This window comes from Python bivittatus, unplaced genomic scaffold, assembly GCF_059951505.1.
Source record: "Python bivittatus isolate LINGU-HERP-01145 unplaced genomic scaffold, Pbiv_v1 ctg000110_np1212, whole genome shotgun sequence".
Taxonomy (NCBI): domain Eukaryota; kingdom Metazoa; phylum Chordata; class Lepidosauria; order Squamata; family Pythonidae; genus Python; species Python bivittatus.
The window spans coordinates 268,376-288,545 of record NW_028277045.1 but is presented as its reverse complement, the minus strand read 5'-3'; the positions used below and the strand labels follow the sequence as shown (position 1 = coordinate 288,545).

Genomic DNA, 20,170 nt, shown 5'->3' with positions numbered 1-20,170 from the left:
GTGCACACACCAAGTGCGTTCTCACAATATGCTAAGCTAGGCTTTGCTAAGTCACCATTAGCTGCCTTCACACATAGCCATAAACCAAACTCCATAGTTTAGGTATGAAAGCTGACCACGTTCAAACGTTTAAACAAGGCAGTTCGGAGATGCAACATACATTCACACACATAACGGAGACGGATCATAAAACGCAGGCAGAATATCAGAGAAGGGCCATAACTCAGCAACAAAGCATCAGTTTTCCATGCAGGCAAGCCCCAGGTTCGATTCCTGCCACCTCTCTTTAAAAGGGATCAGGGGCCATGTGGAAACAAGCCTAATCCCTGGAGAGGTATACTGAAGAAAAATAACAACCCTACGATTGCTAATCAGAGTCGGAGGCTTCTCCGACAGACAGCTAGTTAGACCTGGAATAAGAGCTTCTTCCCTTCCCAGTTAATCTTCGTAATCCTGAAGGCGAGAACCTTGATTAAAAAAAGAATAAATAAAAGCTAAAGTTTTGCTTGCCGGCTACCTTCAGCCCAGAGAGCCCAAAGTCTCTCCTATATAAGGAAGGACCCTAAGGAGAGTCGCTGGTAAATATGGACAGCTGAAGAACAAGCCGGCTGCCTTCCCCACTCCCTTTTTTTTTTATGAGTGACAAATTTAATGTCATGCCTGAAGGAAGCCGGGAAGGAAAGGCAGCCAAGGGAGAATCAAAGGCAACTGGATGTATAATTACAGAGAGAGATTTCTTCTCTTTTAACATAAAAAGGCTCCAGAGCCACTGAGCAGGAGCAAAGCATAAAGTTGTATCAGGTTTTCCCAGGACGCAATACAGTCGGCTGCTTCCATCCTGCCAGCTTGGCAGCGTGAAATCAATGCGCCCCGGCAGGATTTAATTTCTTCCTCTCCCCCTTCTTGGAAGCCCCGCATTCCCCGTCTCCCCCCACCTGGCAGAAAACAAAGGCCGGGAAAACATTTGGGTTCACGTGAGAGCATATTTGCTTTGTTTTTTTAATGCGCGGCTACGTAGGGGTGAAAGAGAGTTAAGCAAGATCACACCGGATTGAGGTTTGGATAGGAGACCACTAGGAAATCTCATGGCTGTGGGCTAGATGGGAAGGCGGAAGCAAAGTCTCTGAAGAAGACAGTGGCAAACCAGTTCCACACTGTTGAGAAGAAAACTTCATGGATGTGGCTATGAAGTCACCAAGAACTGGATTCAGTTTAAAAGAGACGGTACCTTGAGAAAAATATTCAGACAGGTATACACGAACCGATCTTTCTCACTGAGTTGGTTGGTGAGACTGGGGCCAGGAGTCCTTTTGTGAACATCTAAACGCTTCTCCCCTGTCAGGCTGAAGTTAAAGTCCACACATCTTAAAGTTGCCAAGGTTGAAAAAAACTGTCTAAATTGACCCCAATGAAGTACCTGGATATATGCCATGGCTGCCTGAAATTACACTGGAAGACTAATTTTCCTGCCCCTGCCATCCAACCCATTTCTGGGAAGGGAGTGGCAGAGAAAATCAATGTTCACCTGTCCGTGTTTGGGAGACCTGGACAAAGTCCTTCACACGGTAGCCAGTTTACATGCAAGCCCTTTGCGGTGACATGAAATACCAGCCAGGGTGTCCTCAAACCAAAGGGTGGGAGCTGAGGGAGGAGCATATAAAGATCAGAGGGAAGCTACAACCTCCTTCTCTCCACAAAGTTTGGGCAACAGCTACAACTGTCTGGCACTTAGCATTTGAACCGCACCATCATGAGTCAGTGCTAGGAGCTGCCTTGGGCACTAGATGGTAGAAAGGGGAAGCATTTGCCCCGCCTTTCTCCTACTTACAGTTCCTGGCGATTGCCTGGACCAGTCCCTGCAGTTTTCTTGGCAAGATTTTCAGAAGTGGTTTGCCATGAAATCCTTGGAAAAGATATTCAAATGCCATGATGTGCCTATACCTACAAAGATCAGAATCATGCAAGCCATGGTTTTCCCTGTGACACTCTATGGAAGTGAAAAATTGGACTTTGAAGAAGCAAAATAGGAAGAGTAATAACACCTTTGAACTTTGGTGTTGGAGAAGGCTCCTGAGAATACTGTGGACAGCCAAGAAAACAAACAAATGGATCATCAAACAAATCAACCCAGAGTTCTCACTCGAGGCACAAATGACCAGGCTCAAATGATCCTACTTTGGAACCATTATCCAAAGACCCAGCTCTCTGGAGAAGGCTCTAATTCTGGGAAAGGTGGACGGAAAGAGAAGAAGAGGATGACCAGAAGCAAGATGGATTGACTCAGTTACTCACAGGTGATGAGTGCATCATGGAAGACCTGAAAGACCAAGTTAGGGACACATCATCATGGAGAAAATCTGCGTGGTCACTAAGACTCAACAGTAACTTGATGGAACATAATCAATCCATCAACTTACAGTTCCTGGTGGACAGGAACCCATGACAGTTGGATTGAAAGTCTACCCTACACCCCAAAGCCTGTTCTTTTCAATGAAATGAAGACAGTTGCCCAGTCACCAGCTTACATATATTGTCTTAAATAAATTTCCCGTCACCTTTGAATTTCTGTAATCCTCAAGCGCCCTCTAGTGTTCAAAAGAAGCCAAACCAGCAGGGTCTAATGGCCATAAAGTGACTTGATGTGCCATAAATCAGAAAGATTCTGATGGAACCTTTCCAGATGAACAGTTTTTAATAAAAGGTAGATGCCTTAGTAAATGACAAGTCTCTTCACTGGATGCATGGAGCCTATAATGTGGTTTGTTTGGTTTTGGTCCTGGGTCCAAAAAGAAATCTCTGGGTCAAGTATGAGGTCAAAGGCCCTCTTCCTTAATTCTATACCCTTCACCCTGCTGTCCCTTTCTCTGAGCTACTGTTTTGGACAGGAGAGGCATCGGAGTTCTAGCTATGATAGTGGCTGCCAACAGATGGAGCCAGCCTGAAGCCTTCCCAGAAATTAACAAATTAGGTCTCCCACACACCGAAGCACACAGAAAACCCCAGCACGCTTTGCTAAGTTTGACTGGTGAGTTCCATGTTCTGTTTTACACTCTTGATGCAGACCCTTGTTGCAGCCCAGAGTGCCCTTGTAAGAGCAAGGCAGGCTGGGATTTTTAAATTATGGTTATTCAGCAGGCGAAGCTGAATACCAGGATATTAGAAGCTATAAGGCTGTAAGAACAATGCTCGACAGGGCGGCTGGAACTCAAGAGCAGAGCCGGACGTCCGGGACTTGATTCAAGAGAAAGCCGTTGTGTTCATTGCTTACATTTCGTGATTTCTGAAACCTTTTGCCACAAGAGGAGGAAGAGGTGGTCTCTGTTTTCTTTTCATCTTTGTTACTCTTACTTCTCCTATTGCTTTTCAGGGGCCCTGCTTGGGTTTCCAAACCACTGGCATGCAGCCCGCCTGAGTTCCCGGTCAGCTGGGAACAAAACTTTCATTGTTTTTGCTGACAGATTTCTGGCTTAAGTTCTTTAGATTATCTACATACTGTTCTCCACTCAGGAAAGCATATGAAGTCCAATAGGCCAGGAGCACAGAAGATACATACCTACTCCTGGAAGACCCAGCATCTGGCGAACGCTGTAGAATTGCCCTAATGTTGCTAGGCAACTGCAGTCTTATTTTCCCCCATGTTCTCCATGATCGGCCAGGGATCATTTAAGAGTCCGAGGAGGAGAATCCAGAGGAATGAACAATATTGATCACATTGAACTATATTTATTTGCGAGAGAGCTAGGGTGACTCTGACCATAAAGCGGGGTCTGACAGTTGCCATGGGGGTGCAAGATCTTGTGACGGGTTGTGAGATTTCGGGGCAAGGCTATTGAAATCTCAGAAGATTCAGTGCTATATTGGGGTGGCAAAGTCATGCTCTTCGTGAGGTTGCGTCCTGGTGCCCCAGCGGCCAGGGGGGAAAAAATCCTGACCTTTGAACTTCAACTCCAATGACTGAAGTTCAGCAGAATAGGTGAATCCAGCATGGATACTGGAAATCTTCCTTGTGAAATTTCTTTCTCCTCTCTTCCCCTTCCCATCAGAGCAGCCTCCAGTTGACGGAGCCGAAGGAGGCAATGGTAAACGCTCCAGGTGGCTTGGACTACCATCCCCAGAACAGCCAACCCCTGTTTCTGTTGATGGGGGCTTAAGGAAGGCCCTAACGAGCGCATCTGGAGACCATTTTCCCCAGCAGAAACACCAGACCTAATGTTCACACACAGCCAACAGGAAGAAGAGAAAGCTTGGCTCTCGCACCTGACTTATACACGTTCCGGAGGCAGGACAGAGAGGCGTTGAGCCGAGCGGATTCTTCCCAGGTGGCCCCGAACTTCTCCACCGTCTTGCAGACCTGCTCGTCTGTCATCTCTAAAAGGTCTTCCAGACTCAGCTGGCCGGATGTGATTTCCTAGAGGAAGCGAGACGCAGAGTTGTAAGGAGATTTAATCTGTTACAGAGGTTAGCAACGGATGGCTTGCTGGCTAAAACCTGCCCATGTGAGGAACGTTTATTGATGAAAAGAGGATCCTGCCAAAGAATGTTGCAACATGGAGCACTGCAATTGATATTCCCACTGCTCCATTCCACTCAGAATTTCCTCCTAGCTTCCTACTCCCTGCTCCGATCAGCATTATCTCCTACTCTCTGTTCAGTCCTTCTCAGCTTATTTTTATTTATTTATTCAATACATTTATATAGCCGCCCATCTCACTTAAGCGTGACTCTGGCCAGTGTACAGCCAAACAAATATAACAATATTTAGAAACAATTAAACCTAAATAAAAACTAAGGTTGCGGGAGGATAACAACCTCCTAAACACAATGCAGACATCTTGCAGGCACCCCATGGGATCCCCAAGGTTGTTGGAAGAACTATGTTTTAAGGGCTTTCTGGAAAACTGGTAAGGATGGGACTGACCTCACCTTGGAGGGAATGACGTCCAGCAGGTGTTTTCTCCAAACTCTGGAATTCTCCCATGCCTACCAATTCCACTTTTTATCTTTTGCGTGGCAAATGGTGCAATTTTAAATATAAGCCATGACTTTAGAGAAGGTAAGATTAAACTGACATTGCTTCCATACAATATTCAGTTAGTTTTCACAGCTTCTCCACTCCCCTTCCCTGGATTTCAACACATATGTAGCAAACCACATCTCTATCAAGTTTCTATTCTGAGAAATAGCCATTTGGCAGAAGTCCCTCTGGAATACTTTCTAGGCTTCTAAACCTACGGGCAATTTAAAATGGGGTGGGGTGGGGTGGGGTGGGGGAGAGGAATGGTTCCTAGCTGGGGGAACCTTTAAAAGAGAAAAAAAGAGTTACAGAGGGAAAGAGCCTTAACAGGCTGCATCTGTTCTGTTGGGTGATATATAAATATTTCAAAAACGGATTTAAATAAGAAATTTATGAAGCAGACCGACATACCAGGCAAGATCCACCGTGCAGTTGGCATGTATCTATTATTTTAATTTATTTATATAACAAATGGTATAAGTGTGTGTGTGTATGTATTAAAAAAAAAAAATTAAAATGATCGTCCAAATGTTTTTAATGCAATGAAACTATCTAAAGCTCAGCACTCAAAACAAAGTTAAAAACAATCTAAAGGCATAGCCATACAAATTCAACTTCATACCTAGGTAAAGCTACCGGATCTTTAGCTACCACTGAACATTTGTAAGAACTGGTACCAGCTATAACGAAGCAGAGAAGTTGATGGCTGAACAGGCCATCGCATCACAAAAAGTCCCTGTATTGAGTCCCTGAATCTTAGGCTGTTCTTAAGGATTGGGTAAAGAGCTGATCTTCCCTTGCAGATATCCCTAGCTGATATTTTAAAGCATTTGGATCCTACGTCATGACAAGCAAAAGTCACCCCCACCCTCCATCCTTAGTTGGTAAGAAAATAGGAATTCTTGGAATTGTTTTTGCCCCAGTAAATTCACCAAGACATCTCCCTGAAGGATTTGCATCGAAAGAATTAAAAAGAGGTGAAAACATCATCATTGTCCTGTTTGCTTAGTCCTTCCCAGGGTGTCCTGGTCAGACTCCTTCAAATGCCATCTTTACTCTGCATTTCCATCAGCACGTGGTGCATTTGTTCTGAAATTCTTGGAGAGGCTTAGGGTTTTAACATTTGCAGGTTGCAAACGGCTAATGCAGGTGCTGGACTTGACTCCTTGATTCTTCAACCTGAACTACATTTTCTCAATCCAGACCGGGGCAGTTTTTTGTGGAAAATTGCCCTCCATCCCAAAATCTCTGGTTGCCACGAAAGGATGATGTTTGTATGGGTGGTGAACCTGCAGCAGCTTTTTCTTTCCTGAAATAAAAGTGGCCAGACTGAACATCTTTGCATTTTATTTTACTTTTAAGATTCCCTCCAACCTGCAAAACAAGACCGAAGAGGCTGATTTACACGGACACTTTTTTTTTTTTTTTAATCCATTCCAATGTGTTGTTTTTCTACCTCTAATGGTAAAGAAATAAGTGCTTGGCTGGGAAATGGGCATGCCCAGACATGCGGAGAAAGTCCATCATCCAAACCTAGGCATATTTATGCTGTGCAGAAAAATCTGTTAGGCAGACTTTGGTACAACAGACATTAGATAGAAGACTTCACATAACTTTACTAACAACCCCGCAATTTTACTAACTAGATTGCTCTCTCTCCTGTCCCTTGCATGGGCAGCTCTTGTTATGATGAACAGCAGTTTTTCCAAACACCCTAATGCAAATCCCTCATTTGGAGCTGTAGAAATTAGCCATTTTTTTTTCTCTCTCTCCCTCTCCCCCCCCCCAAAAAAAAAAAAGATTTAGTAACATGGAGCATTGCTGCCCTCCTGTGGTTCTGTTGCAATCATGCACTGAAAACATACACTGTTGGAGAACCATCTCTTTCCCCTGCCAGAAAAGAGATGAACCTAGAAATTTACATGTTTAGCCAGAGTTGCATATGCCCATAAAATACATGGATGTGGCTCTGAAAAGTTGTAGAGAATTGCAATTTTTAATGTGACGTAAGGGAAATCGTACTCAATATAGTGGGAATATCAATGACATGCATTTAATTGTTTATATTTGTATTCAGTTTAAATAAAAGCACTTTTCACTCTTGTCTCAGAATTGTCCACTGTGCTGTTCTTTCTGTCCCGCTGTCCCCTCCCCTTATCTGCTTCTGGGACATACTCAGTCGACCTCTGGAATACTCGAACGGACCCGTTTTATATGTGCATGGATCCATGCATCTATGTCATATTTGTACACTGCCACAATCAAGAATTACAGAGGTTTACCACAATTAAAGCAACAGAAAATATGAAATCCATAACAATAAAACAATAATAAAAATAGTAGAGTATTATTATTATTTTATATCATAACAACAACAAAAATAAGTGCATTTAAACAAAAAGAAGAAAGAGAGCTGTCAGTCCAGTAATCCCAGTGTTCATTTCCAAAGGTGATAGTTTGCAATGTTTGGATCCAAAGTGGGAAAGATTCTTAGCTGCTACATTTGAATTAAAGAGGCACTAACAAGATGCAGCCCCAACGCTGTCATCCTCTTGCTGCCTTTGCATTGAGCCCAGGAAAAGGACCAGTAAGTGTGTCCAAGACATTTTTGAAGCCCCTCTCCCACTCTGAATTGGAACGCTGCCCGCCTCTACCCAAAGGCCCATGGAATTATGACACGGTCTGGACTTCTGGCTGGGAGCTGTCCCACGAGATGGAGGCCACCACAGAAAAGCCTCCAAGCCTCTTGCACATGGAGGACCCAAAGCAGACCCAGGATGTGCAGGAGGGACTAGTTATCCACGGAGGAGGCACCCCAAAGGTATTTAGCAGGTGAGCAAGGTAGGGCTTTAGAAGTTAAAATCAGCACCTTGATTTCTATGCAGAAACCTGTTGGGAGCCTTCAATATAGCTGTTACATGGGCATAGCAGTTCTCACATGTTAATATACAGGCTGCACCAGTTACGTTTTCTAAATAGTCTTCAAAGGAGGCCCCAGGTAATGAACACTGCAGTAGTCCAGTCTAGTAGCGACGACAGCATGAGTCACGGTCATAGGGATTCCAGCTTTAGGGAGGGCTGCAGCTGGTGCACTGCCTAAAGCTGACTGAAGGTCCTCCTTGCCATGGCCTCTGGCTGCAAATCCAGCCACAGCTAAGACTATGGAGAACTTCCAAACACTCTGTCCAGGGTCTCCCCGGCCTCCAGGGGCCGGGCCAAGATGTCCGTGGCATCTCTGACCATCACAGCTCCCCTCCCCAGCAGTTGCATATAGATGTTAAATAGGAGGGGCAGGAAGACCCAAGTGCGACTACTGCACCGTTCAGAATGGCTGAGCCTAAAGTCAGACTAACCCATTCCAGGGTCAGAATTTCTGGGGCGGCATGTTTTCCGCACCCTGAACATTCTGAGATTTGCACTACAAGTAACAAAATTAAGACCAGCCAGAGGAGAAAATACAGCCCTAGCTGGCAGCTCCAGGGAGGAGCCATGGGCCACGATTCAGAATCTGACTCCGACTCCAACTCTGACAACGTTGGTCCAGCTGACCCTGTGGATGGTCAGCCTCACGAACCATCAAGCCACGATTCATCTGAGGCTGATCAACCACAGGCATCTCCTGATCAGCTGGAGCGGTTGGATGACGAGGCACGGCCCCCAAGCCCCAGGTCTCGACACATGCAGCGGCAAGCAGAGCGACACTACTCAGTGAGGCTTCTCGCTAGGCAAAGGGTGAGGGCTGGATAATTGCACCAGCTGCCTGCAGATAGATCTATGTAGCCACTTTGCCTTCAGCCTTGTTGGAATCAACCATCTGGAATCCCAGCTCGTGACTCTCGTTCCTGTGTTTCCTTGCTCTTCAATCCTTGACTCTTGGACTGGCTGACTACCTGACTTGGCTCTCTGACTCCTGGAATGAATTTGGACCATTCTCTTGCTACCTGAACTTCAAGCGGAATTATTCAGGCAAGCCCGCTGTGCAAAGACCCTGATTTACAATCTTGTCTGCCGTTACCTGCCTAGCTGTAGTAAATAACTCCTTAGCAACTGTGTCTGCGTGCGTGTCTGCAACCTGAGTCAGAACAGGGGGTTGTAAGGATGGACCGAAGGGGCAAGAAGGGCAACACGCAGGAACTAATAATGTAGAGGGAAACGGGAACCAGTAATGGCTGCCACCCAGGCCTCACTCACCTCCCCGACCTCCTTGCGGATGTTGACGATGCGAAACCAGTGGCAGAGCTGTGGGAAGCCCTCTAGCTTGGCATTTCGCTCCTGCAGTGCTACCTTCCGCTTGCAGGACAGCTGACGACTGACGTATTTCACCAGCTTACTCTGAAAAGAGAGGGAGAGAGGGGTTAGCAGGGAAATCATGACAACTGATTAGCGAAGGAGATTCCCCGCCACCCCAAGCGCATCTTTCCTAAGTTTTCCTCCCACTGTCTAATATGTGGGTAGCCAACACTGGGGCAGGGGGGTGCGTTCACGTCTTTGTTTATAAATCTTTCATCCGTGTTATTTCTGGAAGCCATCCCAAAGTGGTACTGAGTCTTTCCTCTGACCCCCGCTCTTTAAAAAGCAAAAAAAAAAAAAAAAAAAAGGATTTTGGGAGGAGACCCAGCAACACCAATGTAAAAAGTAAAGCCTTTCTAGCAGGGCCCAGCTCCTAGTTACTTTCAGTTTTCTTGGCAACAGTATGCCCATTCTGCCTTTTGGGATTACCTGGTGGTCCCCCATCCACAAATCCACCTCAGAAGAGCTTTGCCAGGTCAGCCAAGGTTAGTTCGAGGCTGCCACCTGGCTGGGCTAAACAAGGATAACATTGTGGAGTCCTTGGGGTTCTCTGAGCACCCCAAGGACTCCAGAGTTCAACCCTGAGCTACACATATTCACCTCTAAGGGGAATTTCTCAATAGTCATTTTTTTATCACTCATGCAATATTAAGCACCCTCTTTTATAGACAATAGCTCTGGTGCTCTTGTCCTTTTATCTCAGATATGTTCACCTTCAAAAGGTGAAGCTGGTGACAGGCAGGAAGAGGTCCTTGCCAATGACAGCGCCCCACATTTTGGAATGCTTCCGCTCCCCCTCCGGATTCCTTGTGGCTAAGTCTGAGCTGCCAACTGAAAACCGTTTTTCCTGCTGGAGATTTTTAAGGCACAAATATTCTTTCTGCTTTCATTTTCCCCTTGCTGCCTTACGGGCTGTTTGGTCCACCTTTCATACTTTATTTATTCTGTTTGTGGATGTTCATGTGATCCCCACCTATTGCCCCCAAAGAATAAAAACTCTCCCCATTTCCCCCCCTCCCCAAACAACAACTCACTGAGATAGGTTGGGCTGCAAAAGCAGGGAGCTTCTGTGGCTAACGGTGGACTTGAATCTAGCTTTCCCTGATGCCAGTCCAACAACTCAACCGCTCTACCATACATCAGCCTCACATTATTTCCCAGGTGATCATTATGGTACACATTTGCACATATAATCCCCCCTGCCCCAACACTTTGCCCCCAGAACGAGGTTTCCCCATACTACAATTTCAGACACTCTGTTGGAAAATGAAGCTCCTCTTTAAAATCAGGGGGCTGGCAGTTTCCCAGGAGTCCAATTTTAAAAACAAAAAAGATGATGCTTATTTGATGAGGAGGTTTGCTTAGTGGTTAACCAATTCCTCAAGCATGGTGGTTTCCCACTGTGAGTTCTGCTTAGGTAGAAAAGTTACAAATGTATAGCTTGGACTTAAATGTTCCAGTTACAACCTGTTATTTCTGTCTCTTGGGTTGTGGAAAGTTTCTGTCCTGGAGTCCCTCCATATATAGCATATCCTGCAGTGTTTCTTACCTTTGGGGACTTTAAGGTGGAAGGACTTCAAGTCCCAGAATTCCGGGACTTCAAGAATTCATGGCTGGCTGGGGAATTCCGGGAGCTGAAGACCACACATCTTAAAGTTCCCAAGGTTGAGAAACACTGATATACTGTATAACTGCCCAGAATCACTGGGAGTCAGGCAGCATATATAAATTTTAATAAGAATAAGAACAAGAAGAGGAGGGAGAAGGAGAAGGAGAAAGAAGGAGAAGGAGAAGGAGAAGGAGAAGGAGAAGGAGAAGGAGAAGGAGAAGGAGAAGGAGAAGGAGAAGGAGAAGGAGAAGGAGAAGGAGAAGGAGAAATCTGGATAGTGAACATTCCAATACCTGGAGACAGCAGAAGAGAAGAGAAGAGAAAGAATATAAAACCTGCAAATAGAAGTGGAACGACTATGGCAAAAGAAAGCAAAGATGGTCCCAATAGTAATAGGTGCCTTGGGTGCAATCTCGAAACATCTGGAGCACCACTTGAAGACCATCGGCACTGACAAAATCACCATCAGACCATTGCAAAAGGCAGCTTGACTTGGAACATCCTGCGACGATGCCTTTAACACCATTGAACAACAACATCTGCCCATCCCAGGTCCTTGGGAAGGACTTGATAGGTGGATAAAAATGCCAAATCCAGTCTAAACATCTGGCTGACTGTGCGACCAACCAATAACAACAACAACAATAAAAATAAAAATAATGGGGGGATGACATGGCCACGTTCTGAATTTTGAGGGAAGGTTATATGTCCACTCCCAATGTGACTATCATAGTGGACATAAGCAGTCCCAAAGCACCCACTCACCAAATGTCAAATGGTGATCTCTCTCCCCATCCCTGTTTAGCTTCTTTGCTTCTTTATTTGTATTTTAGACCCACATTCTGCCTCTTGGTCAAAAGTTCAAGCAGGCCTACTGGGCACATCCTCCTCCCACTGGCTTCCAACCCAGCAGCTGAACTGAGGTTGGCTGGGCTGAGAGGGAGGGACTGGCCCAAAGTCCCACCGGGAGCCTCCAGACTGAGGGGGGACATGAACCTGGGTCTTCCTGTTCCTAGCCCAAGACCTTCCCCGCTAGACTGCCCTGGCTTTTGGGATGAGAGAGGAACTGACCCAAAGACCTCCAGGGAGCTTCGCTGGCTTAACGGGGACTTGTCAGCCCTTCAAGGTAGACCAGACTAGGACACCAGAGTCATGAAGGCTAATACTACTTTTATCATAATGTTACAGTAACAGAAACTTGCAAGTCTGAATACACTCTCTCCCCTCACCCAATGAGAACTAGGGAGAGTCATGTCTGAGACACTTACTCTAATTACATACTGCCCCAGACTCAAATTTCCACCATTGCAGCTCTTCCCCCTGTTCCTCAGGGTGATTCCTACTGCTCATTACAAGACTAGAAGTTGTGGGCTTCTTGCTCCTAGTTCAACACCTTCACCACTGAATGATTCTGCCTCTTGGGTTGAGAGACAGCCCAAAATCCCCCAGGAGCTTCTGTGGTTGAGGGACGACTAGGACTTGGGTCTCTCCATTCCTAGTCCAGCACCTTCACTTCTACCCCACACTAGCTCTGGGGCTGAGAGAGAGGGACTATTCCCCCCACATCATCCAGAGAGCTTCCATGCCCAAGGGAGGACCAGAACCTGGGTCTCCCCACTCCTAGTCCAGCACCTTCTCCAATGGACACCCCCACCCCCCCCAGCTCTTGCCCTCAGAGGGAGAGACTGGCCCAAAATCCCCTAGGGATCTTCTGTGGCCCAGGGAGGACTTCAACCAGAGCCTTCACACGTGATCTCTGCCAACTCAGTTCATACCTCTTTCCTGAGCAGTGAAGGCGCTGAACACACTTGCAACCACAGCTGACTTGCAGCACCCTATCAGTATTATTTTAAAGAAATGTGTACAAAATATAAGCAAAAAATTAAAATTTTCTGTAGAAAACAGTAAGCTTAGGTAAGGCATGGAGTTAACTGACCCCAAATTATGTATCAGGAGGCACATTGGTGCCTGCAAGGGTCACAGTGGGAACTGAGGTCTTGTAAATGTAATTTCCTTTTGTCTTATTTATGAGCTTTCTCGATTCTATTCCCATTTAGATTTAGTGAGGTTTTTTTCCCACACCCCTGACAGTCCTCTTCCATCAGATACCTAAGCCATATTCACACAATCTACTTGTCACACTTCACCAGCCAAGTAAAGAGGGGGTTTATAAATATATATATATATATATATTTTTTTAAAAAGCCTTGTTGGTAAATTTCAGTAGATCTGTCCCATTTTTCAAGGTACATAGGCCTTCACAAAGCAGTTTACAAAATGAGACTGGCTATTTATTTGGTTGAGAGAAGAGATGATGAACAAAGCTGTTTTGGTGCTGATATAAAATTATAATAAACATTTAATTTAATAGAATTCTAGAAAGAAAAAAAAAAATAGGCCAACTCACACTTCTGGGTGCTTGTCCTCTTCTGTTAGGGAAAACCAATAAAAGGATTAGGAAGATTCAGACATCGTGCTCCCTTCCCCACGTCAACCAAATTGGAATTTTTGGCTTTTCATCTGCCAACAAGCCAGGAATCATAATCAAAGAACAAACCCGGACTTTCAGATTCCAATTAACCCTTTTCTTTTGACAGTGGGGGAACCACCTTTTCTGCACAGCACCTTAACTTGGTTCTCAGCCCTTCCTCCAAAGGGGTGCAAGGCTTTAAACCACCCAATTTCTTTATAGGACAAAGATCAGCTTTGGAAGAGTGGTTTTAAAAAACGGAGTACTGAAATATCTCTATTAAAACCTTCCTGATTGTTTTTTTATTGTAACTGGACATTTTGTCTCAAAGATATGCAGCCCTTTTCCTGTTCATTCTCATCCATTCATAAACAGTGTCTAATCACTATAACTTGCCCAGGTAGAAAACACAAAACTGTTAAGAGGACATCTGTCAACCAATATCTTTATCAGACTGTAATTTTCTCTTCCTAATGTAAAGCCTGGCTACAGCATGCACTCAAGACAGGAATGCTCCCACCTCCATGTATTCCTTTCTCCCCATAAGTTAGTCTCCTGCAGCAACAAGACAATAGGTTGGGGTGTGATATCTTGTGATGCAAGTTGCCTGGACAAAAGATACAGGAAGGCTTGAGAAACATGAAAACCTTTCTTAAACTAGCAGATAGATGTAGGCATACATACATTGAACAATAGTGTACCAGGACTGGAAAGGCTCTTTTGAGGATCTAAGCTACGTCCTTGGCTCATTTCGGGAATCTTAGCATCTTAGCATCTCAGAGAGATGGCTATTTCCTTCTGTTTAAGCGTTTCCTGTAAAGAAGATCCTATCTCCTCCTGTTGGAAAAGCTGGTTGAAAAGTTTCTGACCCCAGAATCCTACGCCTGGAGGGATGTATTTAGCAGGAATCCAGACTAAGGCAATTCCAACAAATGTCTATCCAGACTCTGCTACAGCACATAAGGAGGAGCCCCTAAATATGTGGGCTGATCATGCCCCTACTGAATTGCTTTTCCTGTTTGGAAGTCTGTCTTAACATTCAACCAAAATCTGCATTCTTGTAACCATTCTATATCCTCCAGTCTCAAATGACAGAGAATTGGAGTCAAACCATTTTTCCAGGTGGGCTCTTAATTCCTTTATTTTGCCCAGCAAAAAGTTTTTGTTTGCCATTGAGTTTCACACACCAATCAATTACATCCCTCTTCTTTTGGTTGTCTCGTGTTTTTCTCCAGGCATATGCAGGGTTAGCATTATTGATCAATGGTTGACAGTTACCTCTGCCAATTTATGTACACATGCTATAAGGATAACAAGGCTAGCACACCAATTGATTATGTTCACAGTGGGCAAAAATGCTGAGATTTTAACATTAGTGGCAAGCTAAAAAGCAAGAAGAGTCTCCAGGGGACATTCTTTTAGGCATCTAAAGATTGCTATGATATCTTTCCATCTCTTCTCAAAGCTAAATCCATCAGGTTCCCTCAGTCCCTCTTCATAGGGCTTATGAATCTTCTGAACCATGTTTAGCTAAAACCTGATTCTTAATTTCTAGCAAAGCATAATGACATATGAAACAGCGGGGCCCCAAATCCATGAAATGTAGATAAAATTCCTGCTTGGCTGTGTGAGGCATCAAACACATGCAGATACAAAACTACAGACTGCACAGAATAATCTGATCCTGAAATGTTCTGAGTTTGGAAGAGCCTCAGCAAAAATGTTTGGATGCTGGAACAGGCCTTTCTGATCTATGGGAAGTTGTCTGATTGTGGACCATCCCAACCACTCTTTCACAATCAGAATGTTCCAGTTTCCAGTGAACGGCTATTCCAGAATGTTTGAATCTCAACACATTTTGCACAGCTATAAAGGATTTCTCTGCACTCAGCTCTGAAATCAAATGAGTTACCAAGGAGGAACACACCATGTCCAGCAGAGAAATGCACAGCTCTCCACTCTCATTCAGCCCTCGGCAAAATAATGATGATGACCATGATGACGAGGATGATGATGAAAGTAAGTTCTGTGGGACCATTTACACAGCTAGTAATGTAGTTTACATTGCAAACAGAAACCACTGTTTTAACAGAGGCCTGGGCAAATCAGACTTCTATTCCTTCTAGCTGAGGAATGTCTTGCTGGAACGTATTATTTGTTCAGAGAGGAAATAAGTATGCATAGGAATAATTAACATCTAAGGAGAAACTGGGGGCATAAGATAATCAGTTTCAGAGTCTAAAATTACCTAATTGCACCATTGCATGACTAGAGTGTGTTGGGCATGTGATGCTGAAGCATCATCATTGTGATGAGATGAAAGGGGGAAAGGATAAATATAGGTGAGGACTGAGAAATGTACAACCCTGCTAGCTTGGAGGAAACTGGAGGAAGTCCTGTTTGCCCTATTGTGGCCAAATCAATATCTCTGGGAAACCCATAAGCAGCGTAGAGAACAATAATGTTATCTTCCAGTATCTCACACTCAACCACATTCAGTCTCTGATCTTGGATGGATTTCTCACAACTGATAGGCATTTTTTATTTATAGCTTTTAAACCACTGTTCAAGTGAAATTATTCTCCCAGGATAGTTTATAATAGCCAGTAAAATAATATAAAAAGAGCTTCCCCGCCCCCCCTTCAAAAGCAATGAAGGCTACTTGAAAGTGGCAACTGCCCATAAATGAAACCAGAGAGACTTTCAAAGCTGAGAAAATGGCAATTTAAAAATAGCTGCAGACTAAGTTACAAGCACCACAGATGCCCCAGAACCCAATGACAGGTGAGTGAAGCAAGTAGGATGTGGCCCAGAACCTCACATGTTCTTCCCCATCTTCCTGGGTTGCACCATTTTTTTTTTCCTTTTCAGCTGAAAATGACAGCTCAGAAAGATCGATAAAATGATTGTCTCTGCATTCATTTTGTTAGACATGACAGTAAAGGAAAAGGAGGAGGGAAAGAAGAGGCAAGGACTTGTTCTAACTTATGTGCTTGGCCACTTCACAGCAATAGGAAGACTTTCACAGAAAGGACGGTAAGGCAATTAGGTACTGACTTTAGAGAGTGAGAGCTCAGCCTTCTCAGGACTAGAAAAAAAAATACTGGCATCTTTTCAGTCTCCCTCCATGGATAATAAGGGTTAGGACTGACCCAGTGACCTTGCCCAATAAACAGACTTGCTGCTGTGGGGTATTCAGAGTTAAAAACAAAGGTGTGGGTTTCCAAGACAGGAGCCCAGAATATTTTTTTTCACTTTGACTTCTAAAATGTAGGCCCTAAAGAGAGAATAATATGGCCCTTTACAGCCAAAGACTACCTGTCCCTAATTCAATATCACTACATTCCAGTGCAGCAAATTCTATGAAATTCTTTCATAATCATGTCGAACATACATGAAATTTCAGAAAAACCCTTCTACCAACATGAACATGCAGAATGGGTGTTTGGGGATTAGCAAGGCAGGTTAGACAAGATTCTGCTCACTTAAGAGGGTTGCTTTTGCCAAGGAAAGTGGATTTGTCAGACTGATTTCATGAGCTTTGTTTATCAACAAAATAAAACAAACCAAGAGTATCATTTGAAGGTCAAGTTAATGCATCTTACCAGAAAATCAACCAGAGTTGCTGGGAGTCAGGAGGCATACAAATTAGGAGGAGGAGGAGGAGGAGGAGGAGGAGGAGGAGGAGGAGGAGGAGGAGGAGGAGGAGGAGGAGGAGGAGGAGGAGGAGGAGGAGGAACAACAACAACAACAACAACAACAACAGTGGACCACCTAGTTTGCTGCTGCAAGAAGATCTCACAGACTGACTACAAACAACAGCATGACAAAATAGCAACAATGGTGCATTGGAATACTGGCAAGAAATACCATTTGCCTGCAAACAAGAACTGGTGAGGCCACAAAACACAGTAATAGAAAACGAAGAAGCTGAAGTGTTCTGGGACTTTAGAATTCAGACAGACAAATACCTGGCACACAACACCCCAGACTTAACAACTGTTGATAAGAAAGACAAAAAAGTCTGCATAGTGGACATTGCAAGACCTGGAGAGAGCAGAAGAGAAGAGAAAGAACTGGAGAAAACCACAAAATACAAAGACCTGCAAATAGAAATAGAACGACCATGGCAAAAGGAAGCAAAGATAGTACCAATAGTAATAGGTGCCTTGGGTGCAATCCCGAAACATCTGGAGCAGCCCTTGAAGACCATTGGCGTTGACAAAATCACCACCAGTCAGTTGCAAAAGGCAGCTTGACTTGGAACAGCTTCCATCCTGTGATGATACCTTCAACACCATCCAACAGCAACATCTGCCTATCCCAGGTCTTGGGAAGGACTTGATAGATGGATAAAAATGCCAAATCCAGTCTAAACATCTGGCTGACTGCATGACCAGCAATAATATCATCATCACTGTGTGGGACTCCTCTCTGCTAGAGCCTTTTCAGAGCAGCAGTTGTTACAAATAAGAACCATCTCTCCAGGGTACTCTGCAGAAATCCTGCTAAGGGGCTGTCCTTGAAAAGCCTTTGGAAGCTTCAGCTGGTCCAGAATCCACAGTGTTGGGCACATCAAGGTCTTCTCATGTGACCCCAGTGCTGTGTGAGCTGCACTGGTTCCCAATAGGCTTCTGAGTGCAATTCAAGATCTGGTTGTCACCTTTAAATCCCTGCACGGCACAAGGCTGGGTTAATTGAGGGACTGCCTGTCTCCAACCATCTCAGTCCATCCCACCAGATCGAGCAAGGTGGGCATTATCCAGGGTTTCCCTTTTTTTAAACAATGGAACCCAGGAGCTCATTAAACAATGGACCTCCTCTGTCATAGCACCTGCCCTTTAGAATAGCTTCCCTTTGACATCCAGCTGACCCCACCCCAACCAGCCTTCCGAAAGCTGTGAAGACCTGGCTTTTCCTTCAGGCATTAGGAGAAAGTCTATTTATGTGGTTGATAAGAGTTGACACTGATCTGAAGGTGCATAATCAATCAAGCGGGATCTTAATAGATATTAATGTCTATGAATATCTATGAATAGAGCCCAAGATGGGTGTTTTGGCATTGTTTTGGCATTCTGAGGTTCCTTGATGACTGCATTATGATTATTTTTAATTGTTTGGATTTGTTTTATATTGGCTTTATAAAAAATTTTTTTTGCACTGTTGGTCAACTGCCCAGATTTACTCATTTAAAATGGCCATGTAAATTAAATAAATAAATCAATAGCCTTCATTCAATATATTTTGAAGGCTGCAATGAACAGTATCTTAGAATTACAGCAGAAACATCGTTTTCTCTCTTCTCTCTAGCAAGAAGACTAAGCTAGCATAGCACCATGGTGAAGAGACTAGGCAAACAAAAAATGAACAAAACAAAGAACAAAAAAACAGAGTAAGACCAGATTAAAAATCAGAAAAGCTTCAGTTCAAACTTCTTATAAACTCACTTGGTAGCCTTTAAAAAGCTGCTCATTCTTAGCTTCCATCCCCTATTCTCCACCTCAGTCACAGAAATTATGACAAGAGGCTACCCTTTTGTTCCCACATACAAATGAAAAGTATGTAGGAAAAATAATAGTGCCAGAAATACCAGGGCTTATTTGATATATATGAACCCAATAGCCTATTTTATAAAAACATTATGGGCAGGGGGGGGGACCACTGTTGTCATTCCTGTTTCATAATTTCATGTAAATAGGAAGTATGAATTGTTGGGTTTTTAATAAAGCATTCTATCAGAAGAGCAGCAGTGAGGAGGAAACAAGGATTTTAGTGGAAGAAGAGATACAAAACAGCTGATACCTGCGTAAAACTTTGCCCATCCACCCAACTTCTCCAGCCTCTTGCTATCTGGCCCCTTTCCTATGTGCTCCAACTTGAAGGCATGGGCCTTCCCAAAGAGAAAGCTTGTTTGAGTCTGGGGTGAAGCAGCAACTTAATTCACACTATTCTTGGGTAGTTTACATGCCTAAATACACCAGGCCCTTTGTGTTTCACCCAAAGGTGGGTAAGGTTTCAGCAGCAAATCTGGCCAGCTTCTTGAATGGGGTAATGAATGATGGACAGCTCGGCTCAGCAGGTTGTACAACCCAGGGGTTCTGGCTTATTCTAAGAGAAATCAACTAAGATTCAGTTCAGTCCAGCTGCTGTGCTTCATCAACCATGCTTTATGGCTTAGCGCAATGTAGGAACACAAACAACTGTGGCTTATCCAATGAACCTGGGTCAAGCAAACCATGTCCCAGAGTGGGGGTTGTACAGTATGCTTAATCTAGCATCATTGCATAATGGACAATGTTTGGTTAGGGTTATTGTTTATTTATTTGTGACAATGACAATTTATTTATGATGATAGTCATAGCCACCCCAATCCTGGCAGATTCCAGGTAGGTAATGAAAAAAATATTTAATGTAAGAAAAATGTAATGCTAGATAGAACCATATTAATGAGGCCTCTAAAAACAGTGAAGGGCCAAAAGCACATTTAGAGCAGCTTGATTTTCAAGATATAAGCAAGATGGGGACATCTCGTACTTGTGGCAAGAGTGGGTTCCACCACAAAGAAGGCCCATCGCCTGGTCCATGCCCCACATACCTTGCAAGGAGGCAGGATTCTCAACACCCCTATCTAGCTTTCCCCCTCTTTCTCAAAGTTTTGTGTGTTGTGTGAATCCAGCCTGTTCAGCAAGTTTATGACTCCACATATTACGTGACATACCCCCACCCCAGAAAAATAGCTCAACTGAGTAATCATTGAAGCCACCTTTGAACTTCTTCACAATGGTTC

The 20,170-nt window shown here is 44.2% G+C and overlaps 1 protein-coding gene across 3 annotated transcripts in view; it reads right to left on the bottom strand.

Moving 5' to 3' along the window:
• Positions 1-20,170, bottom strand: part of KSR2 (kinase suppressor of ras 2) — a 153,698-nt gene that overhangs the window by 124,150 nt on the left and 9,378 nt on the right. For 2 of the 3 annotated variants that reach the window (XM_007434513.4, XM_025170714.2), the window contains exons 2-3: positions 9,206-9,346; positions 4,258-4,408 (exon numbers count right to left, since the gene is read on the bottom strand). In XM_007434513.4, the coding sequence (XP_007434575.2) occupies positions 4,258-4,408; positions 9,206-9,346 (292 nt within the window). Of the gene's footprint in view, positions 1-4,257; positions 4,409-4,923; positions 5,075-9,205; positions 9,347-20,170 lie in introns of those variants that run through there. The other variant, XM_088136637.1, reaches the window with a different exon arrangement.